At 56.2% G+C, this 16,909-nt stretch overlaps 1 protein-coding gene across 2 annotated transcripts in view; it reads left to right on the top strand.

The window, feature by feature from the left end:
• The window catches only part of ARHGEF17 (Rho guanine nucleotide exchange factor 17), a 57,640-nt gene extending 41,157 nt beyond the window's left edge, over nt 1–16,483 (top strand). Inside the window, exons 3-22 of one of the 2 annotated variants that reach the window (XR_009055441.1) lie at nt 522–704; nt 3,042–3,158; nt 3,374–3,466; nt 3,686–3,862; nt 4,161–4,211; nt 4,460–4,569; nt 4,676–4,761; nt 6,406–6,524; nt 6,875–7,088; nt 7,629–7,702; nt 8,267–8,466; nt 8,661–8,959; nt 9,463–9,712; nt 10,002–10,088; nt 10,407–10,474; nt 10,736–10,884; nt 11,723–11,897; nt 12,013–12,282; nt 12,968–14,984; nt 15,080–16,483. Coding sequence is in view for 1 of the 2 variants with exons in the window: in XM_057748607.1 (XP_057604590.1) it covers nt 522–704; nt 3,042–3,158; nt 3,374–3,466; nt 3,686–3,862; nt 4,161–4,211; nt 4,460–4,569; nt 4,676–4,761; nt 6,406–6,524; nt 6,875–7,088; nt 7,629–7,702; nt 8,267–8,466; nt 8,661–8,959; nt 9,463–9,712; nt 10,002–10,088; nt 10,407–10,474; nt 10,736–10,884; nt 11,723–11,897; nt 12,013–12,282; nt 12,968–13,164 (2,919 nt within the window). In the remaining variant the exon portion in view is untranslated. Of the gene's footprint in view, nt 1–521; nt 705–3,041; nt 3,159–3,373; nt 3,467–3,685; nt 3,863–4,160; nt 4,212–4,459; nt 4,570–4,675; nt 4,762–6,405; nt 6,525–6,874; nt 7,089–7,628; nt 7,703–8,266; nt 8,467–8,660; nt 8,960–9,462; nt 9,713–10,001; nt 10,089–10,406; nt 10,475–10,735; nt 10,885–11,722; nt 11,898–12,012; nt 12,283–12,967 lie in introns of both variants that reach the window. The other variant, XM_057748607.1, reaches the window with a different exon arrangement.
• The last annotated feature ends 426 nt before the right edge of the window (nt 16,484–16,909 follow it).

Consider the following 16,909-nt stretch of genomic DNA (forward strand, 5'->3'; position numbering starts at 1 on the left):
TTTTTAAGATAAGTAAGAGTAATGATGCATCTTAGATTTGATGAAATGTGGTTAGTTTTTATTTATTTTATTTTATTTTATTTGTATGTTTCATCTGACTAGATTGTAAGCTCTATCAGGGCAGGGATTTTGGTCTTTCTTGTTCACTGCTGTCTCACAGTTCTTAGAACAGTGCCTGGCACATAGTAAGTGCTCAATAAAATATTTGCTGAATTAGTATGTAGGGTCTCCCAGGAGCCCAGTCTTCTTGCTTTCCTTACTCCAAGCTCTGTTCATTCACACATCCAACAAATCCTTCCTAAGACCCCTCATCCCCATCTTGTGCCAGGCCCTGGGCTGCAGAGTGAGGGGTGTGGGAATGGATCTTCCCATCTCCCTCCCAGAGCTCCGAGTCTAATGAAGGAGAAATGGAAGGCAGGGCCACTGAGCTACAGGCTCAGGGTATTTTGTGTGTACCTGTGCCCATGGGTTGGGGTGCCATCTCTCTGAGGGGACCTGCACTGACCCTGTGGGTCCCCCAGGGCTATATGCAGCCACTGAAGCAGCCGGAGAACTCCTTGCTATGTGACCCGTCCCTGGTGGATGAGATTTTCAACCAGATCCCAGAGCTCCTGGAGCACCATGAGCAGTTCCTGGAGCAGGTGCGGCACTGCGTGCAGACCTGGCACTCCCAGCAGAAGGTGGGAGACCTGCTTGTCCAGTCGGTGAGTGGCTGTCCACTGCTGTAGCCCCCACAAGCTCTGGCCTCTCCTCGGAGGGGCTGGAGGCTGCCATGGACCCCTCCACCCCTTCTCGAGACTGACTCTGATCCCTGATGCAGCCCCAGAACTTGACCAGACACCGGTACTGACCCCACATCCTGGATTGACGTGAACCTGGAAACTGCCCAACCCCAACCCGACACTGACTCTGACCTTGGACCCAACCCCAGTTGCTGGCACTGACTTGACCCTAATCCTGACCCTGAGCTGCCACCCTGACTGTGACCCAGACCTCAAATGGATGCTGGTACTGATCTCAACCCCTACCTTAACCTGAATGTAAACAATTGCCCTGATCCTGACCCTGGACTTGGGCTTGATGTTGACACTGGCCTAGTCTTGACTAGCTCTTTTCTCCATCAGGCATTTTAATAATAATGGCTATTTGGCACTTATGTGCCTAGGCATTCTAAATACATTATATATATCAACAATACTAAGGAGGAAGCTATGATAATTCCCACGTTTTAAGTTGATAACTGGGAATTCCCTGGCCATCCAGTGATTAGGACTCTGCGCCTTCACTGCTGAGGGCGTGGGTTCGATCCTTGGTTGGGGTAGTGAGGTCCTGAAAGCTGTGTGGGGTGCGGCTGAAAAAAAGCCCAAAAAAACAAATAAAAAATAAAGTTGATGACTCTGCCATGTAGAGAGAGAAAGTAACCTGGTCAAAGTCACAGTTAGTAAGTGGTGGATTCAGCACCCAGAAACCTGGTTCCAGCACCCACACTCTACCCCGCCCCACACTCCCTTTCACTGCAGACTAGACTTCCCGCTGTGAACTGTTCAAGGTCCAACAATAGTGACTGGGACTTTAGGAAAGGTGTTGGCTTCAGAATTCAAAAAGGACTGCAAAAGCAAAATAATACACATTCAAGTAAATGTTTGTAAAACATAACAAGCCATTTTCTTTCATTGTTAAATTTAGTATCGTTTACATGAATTTAATTACACTTGAAGAAATTTCAGTTACATTTTGTTATTTTGCCAGAATTCCCAAAAAAGCATGATGATGAGTGAGGAATCCAGTAAAACACAAACTAAATGCTTACTCAGAGCCAAATAATTTCAAAAGTAAAATTATAGAACTCCTTCCAAAAAATTCTACTAGCCAAAAAAACCCTTATCTATTTTTATGGGATGTGGGTGTGTTCGCATGTGCTTGTGACATTGCGGGGTAGACCTTGGGCCTAAGAAGGTCCCTGCTGACCTGGAAACCGATGTGACAAGAACCTTGGCCTGGTGGTGGTGGTGGGGCCCCAGCTTGAGCGCTGATGTCTCCAGCCTGTCACAACCCTGCATGTCACTGGGTTCGTCCCCCTGCCTGGACCTTGATGCTGACCAAGGACAGCAGTGGGAGCCCTGGTCCCCATGGAGGGGTCAGCATAGGATGCCCTGTCCCAGGATTGGGAGGTGGGGTTGGAGGGGCTGTCTTTCTTCCTGAGGTGCTTTAGCCTCTGCCCTGTGGCACATCTGGGTTGGGGGGACAGTTGGCATCTAGAACCTAGAAATACAGATTAGGAGGCCCAGAGGGGACCAGAAACACTATCACAGGTCACCTGGTCCATCCGTGGTGCAGCTGAGACGGGAACTGGGGCTTCTGACCGAGAATACACATTTAGCCCAGCCTTCAGCTGGCCAGCAGTATTAGGCACCAGGCAGCATGTACCAGCCCTGAGTGAGGCTTTATTAGGAGGGAGGGGAGCACCTATCTCCTTGGAGAGGGAAGACTTGTCTTGGGGGGGGTCAAGGAGGCCAGAGGCCAGGTATAGTTCCAGGCAGGGACCTTGTCAGGGCAGGGAGTGTTTCCTGGAGGTGGCAGAACTGGAGCTCAGCCTTAGGGTGGGTGAGATTTGGATGGGGGAAGGGCCTTCCTGGTGGAGGGAATTACATGAGCAAAAGCCAAGCAGTGAGAATGTGTCTGTGTCACTTAGAGGACAGTGAGGAGGGAGACCTGCCTGGTTGGTCTTGGTGGGGTTCCAGGGGATGGCAAAGCCCAGCTGGAAGGGAGAGAACCTGGTCTGAGCGCATAGAGCATGTCCAGGTGCATGTATGTACATGGGCACACATACACCCAGATAAGATACAAGTGTACACATCTAATCACACAGTCATGCATACGACACGTACACACGACCGAGGAGCACATGCTCAATCCCTTGGAGACCGTCCCATTTCCAAATGGAGGGAAAGATGTTGGCTCGTGAATCAGCGGAAACCAGGACAGAGTGAGGTGGGGCAGGGGACACCTTGAGGGTCCCCAACCTGCCTCTTCACCCACAGTTCTCCAAGGACATCCTGGTCAACATCTACTCTGCCTATATCGATAACTTTCTCAATGCAAAGGACGCCGTGCGTGTGGCTAAGGAGGCGAGGCCTGCCTTTCTCAAGTTCCTGGAGGTACTGGGGCCGGCAAGGGGATGGAGGCCACCCTCTGTGGGCCAGCTTTGGGGGTCCCAGGAGCCCCCAGTCTGGGCACCAGAGCCCTACCCGGTGGGTCAGCATCTGCTCTCGGGCTGAGCTGGAGGGGCCTGCTGGGGACCTGCCCCAGGACGTTTCCATCTCTGCATGTCATTCCTTAGTCGGGTGCCCACCCACCCTGTTTTGGGTTTCAGCAAAGCATGCGTGAGAACAAAGAGAAGCAGGCGCTGTCAGACCTCATGATCAAGCCTGTGCAGCGGATCCCACGCTATGAGCTTCTGGTGAAGGTGGGCATGGGGCTGGGTGGGCAGGTGGGCAGAGCCTGGAGGCATGTGGGGATGCAGGGGGCTCTGTGACCCCCACCTCGTGGAGACACAGGGGTCAGGTAGGGAAGGAAGTCCTCTCCGGAGTCTACCCATAGTCCTTCGTGTTCCAGCAGTCACTGTAGGGCCCCAGGGCCTGACAGGGGCAGCTAAGCAGAGGTCTGGTGCCCATTCCAACCCCAGGACCTCCTCAAGCACACACCTGAGGACCACCCGGACCACCCGCTCCTGCTGGACGCACAGCGGAACATCAAGCAGGTGGCTGAACGCATCAACAAGGGCGTGCGGAGTGCCGAGGAGGCAGAGCGGCACGCCCGCGTGCTGCAGGAGATCGAGGGCCACATCGAGGGCATGGAGGAGGTGAGTGCCGCCCCGCCCCGCTCCACCACGCCTGGTCCAGCCTGGAGCCCTGGCCACGTCCACGTCCGCAGCAGTGTCTGCAGTGTGTTTGCATCCGTCTCTGTCCACGTCTGTGTCCTCTCCCGTGTCTGTTTCTGGCCACATATCCCGTGGCTTGACAGCACAGCATTGAGAGGGTGGACGAGGTGTTGCTTCCCCTGGGCTGGCCCGTGGAGTGGGGCCAAGAGGTCACCGGAGTCTGGGGAGGGGAGGAATTCATAATGAACCTTCAAGATACCTTGTTCCTCCTGCCGCACAGCTCCAGGTCCCTCTGCGGCGGTTCCTGAGGCAGGAGATGGTCATCGAAGTGGTAAGAAGTGTCCCGTTATCTGCCCGTCTGTCCCCACCTCCCTGCTTCACTCACACTTCTGTTCACAGCTGCTGCCCACGGGCCTCCTGCTCTTCCAGCCCAGCAGGAGCCCTGGGTCAAGTCCCAACTCTGCCTCTGCCTCTGGGCATCCAGGGGAGCCCTCCCCCTCCCTGGGCCTGGCTGTCCCCTTGGGCACGGTGGGCAGGAGGGTGGACCTCTGGGCCTGAATCCTGTGTCGGGCCCCTCAGAAGGCCGTCGGTGGCAAGAAGGACCGGTCCCTCTTCCTGTTCACGGACCTCATCGTCTGCACCACCCTGAAGCGGAAGTCAGGCTCCCTGCGGCGCAGCTCCATGAGCCTGTGAGTGGCTGGGCTGCAGCTGGGGGGCTCGGGCAGGGGGGAGCAGTTGCCCCTCCATGGGCCCACTCCCCTGCCCTGGCCAGAGCACCCCCTTGGCTCCCCACAGGTACACGGCAGCCAGCGTCATTGACACGGCCAGCAAGTACAAGCTGCTGTGGAAGCTGCCGCTGGAAGATGTGGACATTATCAAAGGTGGGGCTGGCTCAGGCCTGCCCAGAGGTTCTGGGCACTGGCGGTCTTCCTCTGAGAAGCCTGCCTGGAGGGTTTGAGCTGTGGTCAGGTTGGCTGACTATCTATCTGCTTTTCTGCTTTTGGGCCTCACTTTCCCATCCTGTCCAAGGGGGGCTGGTGTGCAGGATCCAGTGTGTGCCCTGCAGAGCCAGACCAGGGCCTGTCCACGCAGACCACCTTCTGACTGGGCTGGCAGGTGGGTGGGGCTGCGATGGTGCTGGGAGCACAGACATACCCGCAGCCTTGGTTCACTGCACAAGTGCGTTCAGGCGTCTCATATTAGGTGACTGCGCTCTGTTCTGGTCCAGCAGTTTCGTGCGTGGGGAACAGACTCGCTCAAGTCTGTCCAATCAAAAAACTGGTTGGAATGTTCCTTCTGTTTGGGGCTGAGACTGTTGGGACCTGAGGCAGCGGCTTCAAGGAGCCGATCCCCCTGCTGTGTGAGTGTGTTCCTCCCTCACTCCCCCCTCTCCCCTCTGTGTCGGTTCTCCTCGCTGCTCTCAGCTTTCCCTGCCTCCTCGTAACTCCTGTAATCCATCATAGCCTTTTCTGCATCATGGCCTTTCTCCCCCAGCTCTCAGCCCCAGCTGCTCCAGGATGTGCACTTCACCTTCCTGAATGGGGTGGTGGTTCTGGGATGGTGGTGAGGGCACCTCTGGACTGGCAGGCAGGTCAGGCCCAGACTCTGTCCCTGAGCTCACTTGAGGTGGCCCCCAGGGTGAGGGAGAGGCTCGTTCAGCCCCTAGGTTGCACCCAGGCCTGTGCCACACTGGCCACTATATAGGAAGACAAGCTGATTATTGGTCCAGTTCATCTCTTCTCACTAGAGAACAGGCCGGTGGATAAAATGACTACCTTTAGGTCAGGTGTCCTCACCTGGTCCCATCAGCTGTGGCCGGAGAGGGGCAGGGTCAAAGGGAAGAACGCGTGGCTGCCCGGGTGGTGGAGGGTGGTGGGGGGACAGTTTCCCTCAGAAGGAGCAGGAGATATCCTCAGCCCTGGCTTGTCTAGCGTACTCCACGGCTGTCTGCTCAGCCCACGTGGGGGCCCCTGGTCCAGGGTGTTCGCCCCCAGCCAGGCAGTGTGGAGTGTGGGGGATGCTGGCGAGCGACTTGGCAGCGGTCGGGTATGGGATAGGACCAGAGAATCTAGGTCGTCAGCTCATCGCTCCCTCCTTTGTGGGGGAATTGAGTCTCTGGGTCAGCAAATTTGACGGCCTGAGGCTCTGCCTGCGCGGCTGACTGCCCTGCGGGAGGCTGCACCACCGCAGCAATCCAGTGTCAGCTGGAGCCTGCGTAACCTGCAGAGCCGGCTGCTGTGTGTTCTTCGAGCTCCTCCAGGGAGTTCTCCAAGGCACCGACACCCTGTGCCTGGTGGCTGTGAATCAGGCCCAGTCCCCTGCTCTCGGGCCTGGAGGTTCTGTCCAAGCTGCCCGTTCACTTTGGGGTTAATGATAACCTGCAGTCTTGTGGTTGACAAGCTGTCAGTTTGTCAGGCTGCTCCCTGCACCCAACTGCAAGTTGTAAGGGAAGGGGAGGAGTGTCTGTCCAAACCTGACCTTGTCTGTCTCTGGATCTGCCCATGGCCTTCCTCTGTCCCCACTAGGGGCATCCCAAGCTGCCAATCGAGAGAACATCCAGAAAGCTATCAGCCGCCTGGACGAGGACCTGACCACCCTGGGCCAGATGAGCAAGCTCTCTGAGAGCCTTGGTTTCCCCCACCAGGTCTGTGCCTTCTGCCTGAGATTCCCTGACCTGAGGGAGAGCTAACAGCCTTGTCATTTGCCTGAGGGAGAGGACATCCCTGTCAGTTATCTGAGGGGAAAATACAGCCTCACCCCATCTGAAGGAAGTCCAGGGCTGAGGGTGAAGACAGAGCTCCGTCCCCAGCTAAGGGGGGAGAGAGGATCCATCATGCTGTGTGGGGAAGGGATCCAGGCTACCTCTTGGTCTCGGGGGGAAACAGAGTCCCGTGTTTTGTCTGAGGGAAGAGGCAGATCCCCAGTCCCGTCCTCAGGGCAGGATGAGGCTGTGGGGAGAAGTGAGGCCCTGAGGCCTGGCCCTCATCCCTGCAGAGCCTGGACGATGCACTGCGGGACCTCTCAGCTGCCATGCACCGGGACTTGTCGGAGAAGCAGGCGCTGTGCTATGCGCTTTCCTTCCCCCCTACCAAGCTGGAGCTCTGTACCACGAGGCCTGAGGGCACCGACTCCTTCATCTTTGAGTTCCCCCACCCTGACGCCCGCCTTGGCTTCGAGCAGGCCTTTGATGAGGCGAAGAGGAAACTGGGTAAGCCAGAGCCTAGGCCAGTGCCCTCCTCCCAGAACTTCCAGGCAGTGGGCAGCACCTTGCAGCTGTCTTTGACATCAGGAGCCAGAAATCCCGAGACTGCTGTGTCCTGTGTTCCAGTACCTGCTGATGGGAGGGTGGACTAAGACGTCTGCAAAGAAATACAGGACTTCCCCAGGGCCTCCTTGGCAGGGATTCTGTGGATAGGGTCAGCTTAGGGCAGGAGCCCTACCTTGGGAGTGGATGCCCAGGACCTACCCCCGAATCCCATATACATATACCCCCCCACACACACTGACAGGCCTGGATCAGGGCAAGCTGTTGATTGGGGTCCATAGAAAATCCTTAGAGCCCTCTGGGTCTACCTCTAACATTGTACAGATGGGAAGATTGAGGCCAAAGACAAGTAGGACATAACCCACAGCCACCTCATTCTCCCTGGAGAGGCCCTGAGGGGTAGGAGAGGAAGGGAAACGGGCAAGGTCAGGACCAGGGTGAGGTGGATGCTAAGTAGTGTCTGTCTGTCCATCTCCACTACAGCCTCCAGCAAAAGCTGTCTAGACCCTGAGTTCCTGAAGGCCATCCCCATCATGAAAACCCGCAGCGGCATGCAGGTGTGTGTGCACCTGGGTACGTGGGGGCATGTCGTCCTAGCCGGCATGTGTTCATGTGTTTTTGTTCCGTGTACAGCATCACGTACATGTGTTGAACGTTGCAGTGGCTCCCTATGTCTTTGAGTGTACAGCTCTCTACACAAGCACAGGAACACTGCATGTGTGTCACATGTATATGGGTACATTTGTGCATGTATGTATCTGTGCATGTGAACAAAGCTATACCACTGATGTGAAAGCGTCTAATTTATGCGCTTGTATAAGTCTGCATACTTATGGACAAACGTTACCACTTTTCGTGTTTGTTACATGTATGTGTGGTCATATTTGGGGTATATATGTGTGTGTGTGGATGTATGTGTACACACACGTATGAATGTATGATACCTATATCAGAGGGCATTTGATATGTAAAGTGTCACGTGTGCTGTATGTGTGTGCACATGTGTATGCAGAGAGTGTGTGGAGACTCCACACACACAGCCACGAGGGCCTGGAGAGCAGCGTGGAGATTGGCAGCAATTCCTCCATTCACCTTCCCCTATCCCTTGGCGCTTCCCGCAGTTCTCATGCGCAGCCCCGACCCTGAGCAGCTGCGCGGAGCCCACGCCCGAGGTGTGGGTGTGCAACAGCGACGGCTACGTGGGCCAGGTGTGCCTGCTGAGCCTGCGCGCCGAGCCCGACGTGGAGGCCTGCATCGCCGTCTGCTCCGCCCGCATCCTGTGCATCGGGGCGGTGCCAGGCTTGCAGCGCCGCTGCCACCGGTGAGGCCCCGGCGGCGGGCGGGAGGGGTTGCGGGCAGGGCCGGGGGACAGAGTCCCCGCCCCCAACACGTACTGAGGCCGTCAGGACAGGGTGTGGGCGTGTCCTCTCTATGGGCGGGGCCTGGAGGGCGTGCCGGCGGGTGGGGCCGAGCCTGGTCCCTAGCTGCTCTCATCCCTGCTCCTTCGTCTCACAGGCAGCGGACTGTGTCGCTGAGGAACCCCCCAGAGACGGCACCCGAGCCCGCCGGGCCGGAACTGGACGTTGAGGCAGGGGATGAGGAAGCAGCCACGCTGGCCGAGCCGGGGCCCCAGCCCTGCCTGCACATCTCCATTGCGGGCTCGGCCCTGGAGATGGCGCCAGGCCCCGCCGAGGGTGACCCCCGCCCGGAGTTGGTGCCCTTTGACAGCGACTCCGACGACGAGTCTTCGCCCAGCCCCTCAGGGACCCTGCAGAGCCAGGCCAGCCGCTCCACCATCTCCTCTAGCTTTGGTAGTGAGTGTCCAGCTTGGGGCTGTCAGGCAGGGTGGGCTGTCCAGAGGAGGGGGCAGCACAGCCGGTACTGATGGGTGAGTAGGGACGGGCACAGGCCAAGGCATGGAGTCGGTGTCAGGATGTTAGCACAGAGGGTGCGGGGGGCTCGCAAGGTGGGCAGGGGCCATGTTGCTGAGGATCCAGAGGGCAGGGGCATCGGCTGGATCCCTGAGGACCCTGGAGTGTGCAGTTAAGGAGGATGGAGTGGGGAGTGACTGGTTCCTCTGCCCATGGTGGTGGATTGGAGGGGGCCAGGCTAGGACTAGGAGCCTGTAGCTGTCCGTCAGCTGGGTAACAAGGACTGAGCTGATGCAGAGATCTGGGGGAGTGGGCAGAACAGCAGTGGCAGACCCCAGGGCCGGACATGGCCCAGAGGGTGCACTGAGGGAAGATTGAGGCCTAGAAAGATACCAGGTCTTGGGCCCGGCAGAGGGGAGTGAGAAAGAAACCTTTGCCTCCCTCAGATGAGGAGACCCCGAGCTCCAAGGAGGCCACAGCAGAGACCACCAGTTCGGAGGAGGAGCAGGAGCCTGGTTTCCTGACACTATCTGGCTCCTTCGGGCCTGGTGGTCCCTGTGGCACCAGTCCAATGGATGGGAGAGCCCTTCGCCGGTCCAGCCATGGCTCCTTCACCCGTGGCAGCCTGGAGGACTTGCTGAGCGTTGACCCTGAGGCCTACCAGAGCTCCGTGTGGCTGGGCACTGAGGATGGCTGGTAGGGACAGGGCAGGGGCTGGAGTCGTGGTGCCAGAACCTGAGGTCCCTGTTTTAGAAATCATATGGCATCTTGAAGCAGAAACAGAAGGGCTTTGGTTCAGACCTCAAGGGTATTGTCAGCCAGCACTGCCGGAGGCTCTGAAACCCACAGGGAGGCCGTGGAATTTTGTACCTTGGGTGGGCACCTGCCATGGAGGAGATAGTGGTGGAGGCAAATAGGTGGCGGGGTGACTCTAGGGATTGGTGTGCCCAAGCACTTGTCATAGGTACGTACCACTGATCCACAGTGTCCACGTGTACCAGTCCTCTGACAGCATCCGTGATCGCAGGAACAGCTTGAAGCTCCAGCATGCGGCCTCTGTGACCTGCATCCTGTAAGGCCCCTCGATGGCTCTTCTGGTTCAGACCCTTCTCAGCTACACATGCAGACCTCCTTCTGTTCATCCGGGTCCCCTGCCCTACTGGCCCCTCCTTTCAGTGACCAGAGGCCTGCCCTAGGCTAACTCTCACACACCGTATTCCCTCGTGCAAGTCACTACCTCTTCTTAGACTCAGGTGCTCGCCACCTATAGGACAGGGTGTGGGAGGAGGTGGTCTCTCAGGAGCCATAGCCATTCTATCCGTGATTCCTTGGGCCCAGGTGACCTCCTTTGGCCTCCTGAAACCTCTGATGACTCCTTTTCTTTACCTAGGTACCTGAATAACCAGGTTTTTGTGTCTCTGGCCAATGGAGAGCTCGTGGTCTACCAAAGAGAAGCAGGTGAGTGCCTACCTCTCCCCTTCCCTTTGCTTCCCCCTGCTTCCTGGAGCCGCTTGCTGGTATTGGGTCTCCCTCCCGAGCAAGCTGGAGGCCTTGGGGCCACAAATCTAGAGATGTGACTTTGGGTAACTCTCAGGCTGTCTCTGAGCTTTGGTGTCCTCATTGATAATGGAGGTTATCGGCACCTTATTTCAGGGGAGGGTGAGGCTCATGAAATACTAGATTGAATTTGCTCTTTTCTTTACCTCACTCCCATTCCAGGCCATTTCTGGGACCCTCAGAACTTCAAATCGGTGACCCTGGGTGCTCAGGGGAGCCCCATCACCAAGATGGTGTCTGTGGGTGGGCGGCTGTGGTGTGGCTGCCAGAACCGAGTCCTTGTCCTGAGCCCTGACACGCTGCAGCTGGAGGTAGTGGGGATGATGGGGGAGCTGGGGAATTGGTGACTTGGGGTGAGCCAGGCCCACGAGAGGGGAGAGGAGACGATGGGGCCATAAACAAGGACCCAGCTGAGAGATCAGGGCTTTCCCCTGACTGCCCTGGGAACCTGGGCCAGCCCCCGTCCTTCTCTAATCCTTATTTCATTTCTAACTGATGGGGGCTACAGTAAGTGCCTCATGTACACTAGAATCCTTTATGCCTCCTCCCCGCCCCAGCCCCATTTCTGAACTCAGGTATTGGGGGTAGACAGGGGTCCTTCCTGATATCAACACCCCTTGGTATTACTCTGGCCTTTAATCCTGACTTCATTTGTGTAAACATAAGAGCTTGTCAGCCTAGTAGCATCCAGGGGTAACTAGTTCCCTTGATTTCCCTCTCACTTATCCCATCATTGGCTGGGCTGGGAATGTAGAGGTATAGAGCCCGGGTTCGGGCCCAGCTCTGTGACCGACTTGCCAATGCTCTTGGGCAGGTTCCCTTCCCATCCAGGCTTCAGTTCGCCAGCTGTACAGAGTGAGGCCAGTGATTGCTCTAAAAACCCTTCAAGCTTTGAACTTTTTTTGATCATTAACTCAAGTTTCATGGGGAAAGGGCACTTCCATTTTAAGTCCTGAGGTTTAAGTGGGGAGGCTCCAGGGAAACGAAGATTTGAAAAGTTACCTTTGCTGTCAGTCCCGTGGGCTTTCTGGAGAGGTTTGGTGTGAGTTGTAAGGAGGGAGGGATGAGCATGGGTGAAGCACAAGGCAGGGAGGGGCCAGAGAAGGCAGGCTTGTCAGTCACCCATCTGCTCTCTACCCTGCTTCCCAGCACACGTTCTCCGTGGGGCAGGATTCCAGCCGCAGCGTGGCTTGCATGGTGGACTCCAGCCTGGGTGTATGGGTGACGTTGAAAGGTAGTGCCCACGTGTGTCTCTACCATCCGGACACCTTTGAGCAGCTGGCAGAGGTAGATGTCACACCTCCTGTGCACAGGATGCTGGCAGGTACTGACCTCAGTCTACCATTGCCCCTTCCCTTGGAGCCCTTCTGTCCTTGGCATTGAAGAGGCTGAAGCAGGGCCGGGACTCAGCCCCAGCTCTGGTCTGTCTCCTACCCCAGGCTCAGACGCCATCATCCGGCAGCACAAGGCTGCCTGCCTGAGGATCACAGCGCTGCTGGTGTGTGAAGAGCTGCTGTGGGTGGGCACCAGTGCCGGCGTGGTGCTCACCATGCCCACCTCACCCAGTACCGTCAGCTGCCCCCGGGCGCCTCTCAGCCCCGCTGGCCTCGGCCAGGGACACACTGGCCACGTCCGCTTCTTGGCCGCAGTCCAGCTTCCAGACGGCTTCAACCTGCTCTGCCCAGCCCCGCCACCTCCCCCAGACACAGGTGGGTCTACACATCCTACCCCAACCCAGGAATTTAGGACTCCCCACTGTCCTGTCAGAAAAGAGTTCAGAGGGAGGAAAAGTGTCATATAGAGTTGGACGTGGCATGTGTCATAGGAAGTAGGCTGTAGAAACCCTGAAATAAAATCTTTTAGGGTACTGTGTGTGTGTGTGAGTGTGTGTGTATAAAATTCTCTCCGGAGAATGTCATGAGAATGAGGGAGTGAACTATAAGCTAAGAATTAGAATATGGCACAGGAAGGGATATAGACAACAGGAAATAAAACAGGACTGGAGGTGATGTATAGGGCAGGAACTAGAGTCAGGAAGTGATGTGCAGAGCAGAAAATAGAAATAGCAGCAGAAAGCAGAACATAGAATGGCAGCTAGGATAGGAAAGGGACTGTGAGGACTAGAAAGTGAAACATATTAGGAAATGTACATTAAGGAGGTCACAGCAAAGTCTTGCTTTGGCAGGAGAGGAAACCATATTCCCCAGAGGTAGTGGCTGTGGCATCAGGAGGCAAGGACGCCTCGGTCAGGAGTTGTCTGGGTCCAGAGAAGACAGGCTGCCTCACTGGGAAAGGGCTGTTGCAAGTGGGAAATGAGTATGAAGAGGGCCGTGTTGAGACGGTCGCCACCGCCAGTCAGCCCCAGGCTAACGGGTCCTGCCCTCCGGCCCCCAGGCCCCGAGAAGCTGCCCTCACTGGAGCATCGGGACTCCCCTCGGCACCGAGGCCCTGCCGCACCCAGGCCTAAAATGCTGGTTATCAGTGGAGGCGACGGCTACGAGGACTTCCGACTCAGCAGTGGGGGCAGCGGCAGCAGCGAGACCGTGGGCCGAGACGACAGCACAAACCACCTCCTCCTGTGGAGGGTGTGACCCCGTCCGCGGTGGCCCAGGACCCGCCCGCCCACCTGCCCTCAGCCTGCTCGCCTCTTCCAAGCCCACAGGCAGGTCCTGACCGAGAGTGTCGGACTGGGGCCACACCCACGCCTGCACGGGCCACCTCCCATCCTCGAGGAAGCATTGTCGACGGAGCACCTCCTGGACAGCCGGGCCAAGGCCCTTCCCGGCCCTCTGGCTGCTCCGGTGCTCCCAGTCGTGACGGGGGTGGGGAGGGGGGCACGTGGGCTGCCCAGGACCTCTGTCCCTGGAGCTTCTACCAAAGACACGGCCGGGCCCGGACCCCACAGAGCTGGGGAGGGCCATGTGCAATATTTGGAAGGTTTTCTGGGGGCAGTGGGAGGGTGAGGGGATGGAATCCTTTCCCATGTACAGTATTTATGTTTCTTTTTAGATGTGTACCTTCCCAAGCACTTATTTATGCAATGACCTGGGGCAGGGAGTGATTTGAGGAAATGACAGAAGGAAAAAAACAACAACAAAACCCTATTCCTGCCCTAGGAGCCACCCTGGGACCCTAACCAGCCTTCCTGGAGGGACCAGTCCCCTCATTATGTACGCACACACACACTGCATGTTCGGGGCACTAAAACACTGCCTCTTTACATACACTTTCCACGGCCTCATCCTGACTGGGCTGCCCTGCAGTACTCAGAGCAAAGGACCAAGTCCCCTCCGTCATCTAGAACAAGGTGATGACTGGGGGGAGGGGAGCAGTGACTCCCATCCGGGGCAGCTTCCCCAGGGCTTGGCATTTCCTTGCTTGTTGGCAGTGCCATTAGTGGTATCTGAACGTGGGGACACTGCTGGGGCCTCGGCCAGGGCTCTCTCCTGGCCTGAGCAGGGGAGGAACCCTTGCTCTCCTCACAGTTGCCCCCCAGTCCCTGTGTCTCCTGCACTGGCACGTACGGTCACTTTGGGACGGTGCGTCTAGGAGCCCCCTCACGCTGACCACTGACTCCCTCTCCTCACACCTCCTGCCAGGGGCAGCCCTTCCAGGAAGGACGCCCAAAGCTGAGGGGCTGGACATGGCCTCTTCGGATGGGAAGGCTACCATGCAGGGCAGCCTCTCCCCTGCCCCTCCGACTGCAGGAGCCAGTCTGACCCCAGCCCCCGTGCTTCCTCAGCTGCAGCTCCAAAGATCTGGTGTCGGTTGGGGTTTGGTTCTGTTTGGTTCTGTTTGTGTTTGGGGTGGGTGGGTCATTGCGGTCTTAGATTATGTTTCTCTTGCTACCAAACAGTCATGTATTAACTTTCCTTGGATGATGAAGTTTAAAGAGTCAATAAATAGAAACACCAAATGACTGGTCCCCGTTGGCAGCCGTGGAGGCCTCCTGCCAGCAACTTCAGGGCTCCCCAGCCGCATGGGCCTCCCGACACCCACCCACTTGGGCAGAAGTGGGACTCAGAGACCAGAAGAGTGCTGAGATGGCAAGGCGGCCACTGACGTTTTGTGCTTTCCCAGGCAGGTCACCGCCTCTGGGCTACAGCTTCCTCGTCAGGAAAACCAGCAGTTGTGCTAGTCAGATGCTTTATAACCAGGGCTGCATGTTAGAATCCCTTACAGATTACATCGTAAATACAAAGCATAATACATAAATTATATGTAAATCTAAATACACATTCCCAGGCTCCCCCTAGCTCCTGAGTTAGTGGGTCTGGGATAAGGCTTGAGAATCTGAAGCTGACACATGCTGTAGAGAAAAAGCTAGGCGAATGTGAGGCTGTCTACAGGCCGCCAGGAATGGGTGCTCTCCAGCAAAGCCTCATGACGCACAGAATCTACAGAGGCCAAGGTGAGCAGGGGTAGGATTCAAGTCTGTCTGATTTCTGGCCATTAAATCAGACACAAGAATGTAAAGGCCAACAACATGGGGCTGTTTTTTTGCAGGGGCAGAGAGCCCTTCCCACCAGGCCCAGCAAGACACAAGGTGATGACATCTAGAAAAGGATAAATCGTGCCTCAGCTCTCCTGAACACGTTTGAACGATTAAGACTACAGAAATCAGTTGCAAAAGGGGCGTGCAGGCTCATGCTTTGCACGCTGGTGTACATGTATCTCAGGTCCGCCAGGCCCTTGATGCCATGGGACATGCATGAGACATCTCGCGGCATCACTACTGGAACGATCTGGAGGAAGGGATTACAGAAAACACAGGAACAGAGTAGAAGGCCACATTCATGTGGAGTTTATGATGAAACAAAACATAGGAGGAGCACAGGCTTTGAAGCTGAACAGAAACCTCGATTTTGCCACTACCTAGTTGTGCGACTTCAGATGAGTTGTATCTGCTCTGAGCCTCCATTTCCTCATCTGTAAAGCGGGGTTGATAATCCTTTCCCCCACAGGACTGTTGCTTGGTGTGCACAGGTCTTTGAATTGCAAGGAAGAGTTTCATTCTGCCCAGAAATAAAAGGGGGGCTAATTAGTGGAGACATGAACTGGAAGCAAGTAGCTGTCAGCACGGTGGCCCAGATATTGCAGCCCCATCTCAAGACCCCTGGCCTGTCCACCTGGAGTCTCTGGGTCCTGCCTTGGCACCAGCCAGCTGCTGTTCTCTCCGCTTCACAGCTTCTGCTGCCTTAGGCCCTCTTCCACCTCTGGACAGACTTCACTTTCAGCCCTGGTTACCCAAGGCCAGGTCCTCAGCATTTTCCCTCAAGCGCCTTGGTAGGAATGGGCCCGGCCCAGCCCACTACTGTTCCTTGGGAGGTCACAGGCATCGCACAGCCCGTGGAGTGGTGCGCGGCCTGGAGCAGGTCAGTCGTGGGCAGGGAGGTCTTGGGATGCACCGTCGTTAGGCACCCAGCCCAGGGGAGAGCCTGGCCGGGTTAGCTCCTCTGAAGCAGTGCTTCTCAATCCTGACTGCACATTCCAATCCTCTGAGGGGCCCAGGCCACATTCCAGACCAATTAAATCAGAATGCCGAGAGTGGGACCCAGGTGTGAGTAATTTTTTTAGGAAAACTTTTAGTTGAAATATAACATTTGTACAGAAAGGCACTCGGATCATTAGTGGGCATCTAGATGAGTTTTCATAAACACACCCAGATCAAGAAACAGAACATTCCACTGTCTGAAAGCTCCCCACATGCCCCTCCCAGTCTCCTCTTCTAGGGTAACTACCACCCTGGCTTCTGACACCATGGTTTAGTTTTGCTAGTGAGGTGGAGAACCACTGCCTTAAAGGATACGGCCAGGGACTTGGTTGGTGATCCAGTGGTTAGGACTCTGCGCTTTCACTGCCGTGAGCCTGGGTTCAATCCCTGATATGGGGAACTAAGGTCCCACAGGTTCAGGCCCCTGGGGTGGAGGAAGTGGGGCTTGGGTTTGATGTGAAGAGAGAAGAAACAGCTTGAGTCAAGGCAAGGAGGGGTGGGGGAGCCTGGAGCGAGGGGTCTGAGGTGTAGGCCCAGCTACAGCAGAGGGGAAAGAGGAAAAGGCAGGGACGCCAGAATGTGAGCTCCACAAGGGGGGACGTTTTGTTCATTGCTCCATGCCCAGGCCACGTGCAGTGCCTGACACACATTAGGTGCTCAATAAATATTTGTTGAATTAAATCTGGAGAATTCAGTTGGGATCCCCCCTAAGTCTTGAATGTCACAAAACAATAACCCCAGCTCCCATTTATTGAGTGTTTGCTGCAAGCCAGGAGCATAGATCATCCAGTTTAATCCTCAGTGGTCTTGTGAGGTTGGTATCATTATTATCCTCTCTTTCA

This window comes from Hippopotamus amphibius, chromosome 9, assembly GCF_030028045.1.
Source record: "Hippopotamus amphibius kiboko isolate mHipAmp2 chromosome 9, mHipAmp2.hap2, whole genome shotgun sequence".
NCBI lineage: Eukaryota > Metazoa > Chordata > Mammalia > Artiodactyla > Hippopotamidae > Hippopotamus > Hippopotamus amphibius.